At 39.5% G+C, this 1,666-nt stretch overlaps 1 protein-coding gene across 1 annotated transcript; it reads right to left on the reverse strand.

Moving 5' to 3' along the window:
• Positions 1 to 685: 685 nt before the first annotated feature.
• Positions 686 to 1,430, reverse strand: LOC149250809 (putative calcium-binding protein CML25). The gene has a single exon (XM_089456482.1). It carries the CDS (start codon positions 1,414 to 1,416, stop codon positions 835 to 837), a length of 582 nt encoding a protein of 193 aa, XP_089312608.1. The 5' UTR covers positions 1,417 to 1,430; the 3' UTR covers positions 686 to 834.
• Between the last annotated feature and the right edge of the window lie 236 nt (positions 1,431 to 1,666).

The raw sequence follows: 1,666 nt of genomic DNA on the forward strand, positions 1-1,666 counted from the left end.
TTTGTTTGTTTATATATATATATATATATATATATATATATATATATATATATATATATATATATATATATATATTCCATAAAATATAGTAAAACTAAATGAAAATGAAGATATGTAGTTTTCTTTTGATATATTCACTTTTAATTATACACTAATTAAATTTTAGAAGAAAATAATGCATGACTTACTTTTTAGCATGATTTTAGGTAGATTGGTGATAAAACAAGAAAGTTTAATATAGTAATACTTCTTTAAAAATCTACAAATATATAATCATACGAGCTAAGGTCAACTTGCTTGTCTGCATTGTTTTAGGGTGATTCCCCATCAGCGAATCATGTTGGTTCGAGTAACACAAAAAAATATGAAGTTTTAAATATTTTTTTTCGTCAAACAACAACTTAAGTAAGTAAGTAAGAAGATAGATGAGTGTGTAACTATTTTAAATGATTATTTTGATTTTTTTGGAAAATAGATTAGTGTGCAGTTATTTTAAATGATTTTTTCTCAAACAACAACTACTTAACTAAAAAGACAAAAAAGATAAATCAGTGTGTAGTTACTTTAAAGAATTTTTTCCCAAATAATAACAACAAGAAGGTAAGTAAGTAAATAATAACAACAAGAAGGTAAGTAAGTAAAAAGAGATTAGGAGAGTGAATCCCATGAAGACGACAAGAGTGTGTAGTTATTTCAAATATTTAAAACTAAGTAGCATAGGAGAAAGAAAGAAAGAGTACATGCATTAAGCCCTCATATAACGATAACGATAGAGTTAAGCGCTGAGAGGTGAGGTGATCATTTATTTATTAATTAGAGGGGGCGGCGTGGGCGTCAATTAGCTGAAGCCAGGCCTCGCATGAGACGGGCGGCGTTGAGGTCGGCGGCGTTGGCAGCTACGAACTCGTCGAAGCTGATGAAGCAGTCTTTGTTGGAGTCCACGTCCTTCATCACCCCATCAATCTCCTCCTCAGTTGCGCTGCACTTGAGGATGGCGCTCAGTTCCGATTTCGATATTTTGCCGTCGCCGTTGGTGTCGAACTTGCGGAACACGTCCTCCAGCTCCAGACGGGCGGGCAGGGCGGCACATTGCACAGCTGAAGCGGAGTCTCGCATGAGACGGGCGACATTGAGGTTCTTGGAGTTGGCCTCCACGAACTCGTCCAAGTTGATGAAGCCATCTTTGTTGGAGTCCACCTCCTTCATCACCCCTTCAATCTCCGCCTCCGTAATCAGGGCACTCAGTTCCGACTTGGATATTTTGCCGTCGCCGTTGGTGTCGAACTTGCGGAACACGTTCTCAAGCTCGCGGCGGCTGCTCAGGGCGGCACATTGCACAGCTGAAGCCATTCTCACGCCTGAACTAGGTGAAGGTGAAGGTGCAGGTGAAGGCAAAGGCAAGCAAATACTACACATAAACGAAGACGAGATGGCGCTGGAGGTGATGTGGAGGAGTGGAAGCCAAGGTCATCGTTATATAGGGCTTTTTCCCGAATCTATGCCACGTGTCCACAGCGCACCAATTTGTGGGATGCTTTACGCAATTATTAATTGTACCCACCAACGAATGCTGATCTGCCAAGATGCAAAATGTAATTTGATGTGCCAAGATTCTGTGTGGCGAACAGAACAGAGAAATGTTTGATGCTGTGTGGTGAACAATAGA

This window comes from Pinus tabuliformis, chromosome 7 (genome assembly GCF_031772625.1).
Source record: "Pinus tabuliformis cultivar Carrire ecotype Pingquan chromosome 7, CPIR1, whole genome shotgun sequence".
In the NCBI taxonomy this organism is placed as follows: Eukaryota; Viridiplantae; Streptophyta; class Pinopsida; order Pinales; family Pinaceae; genus Pinus; species Pinus tabuliformis.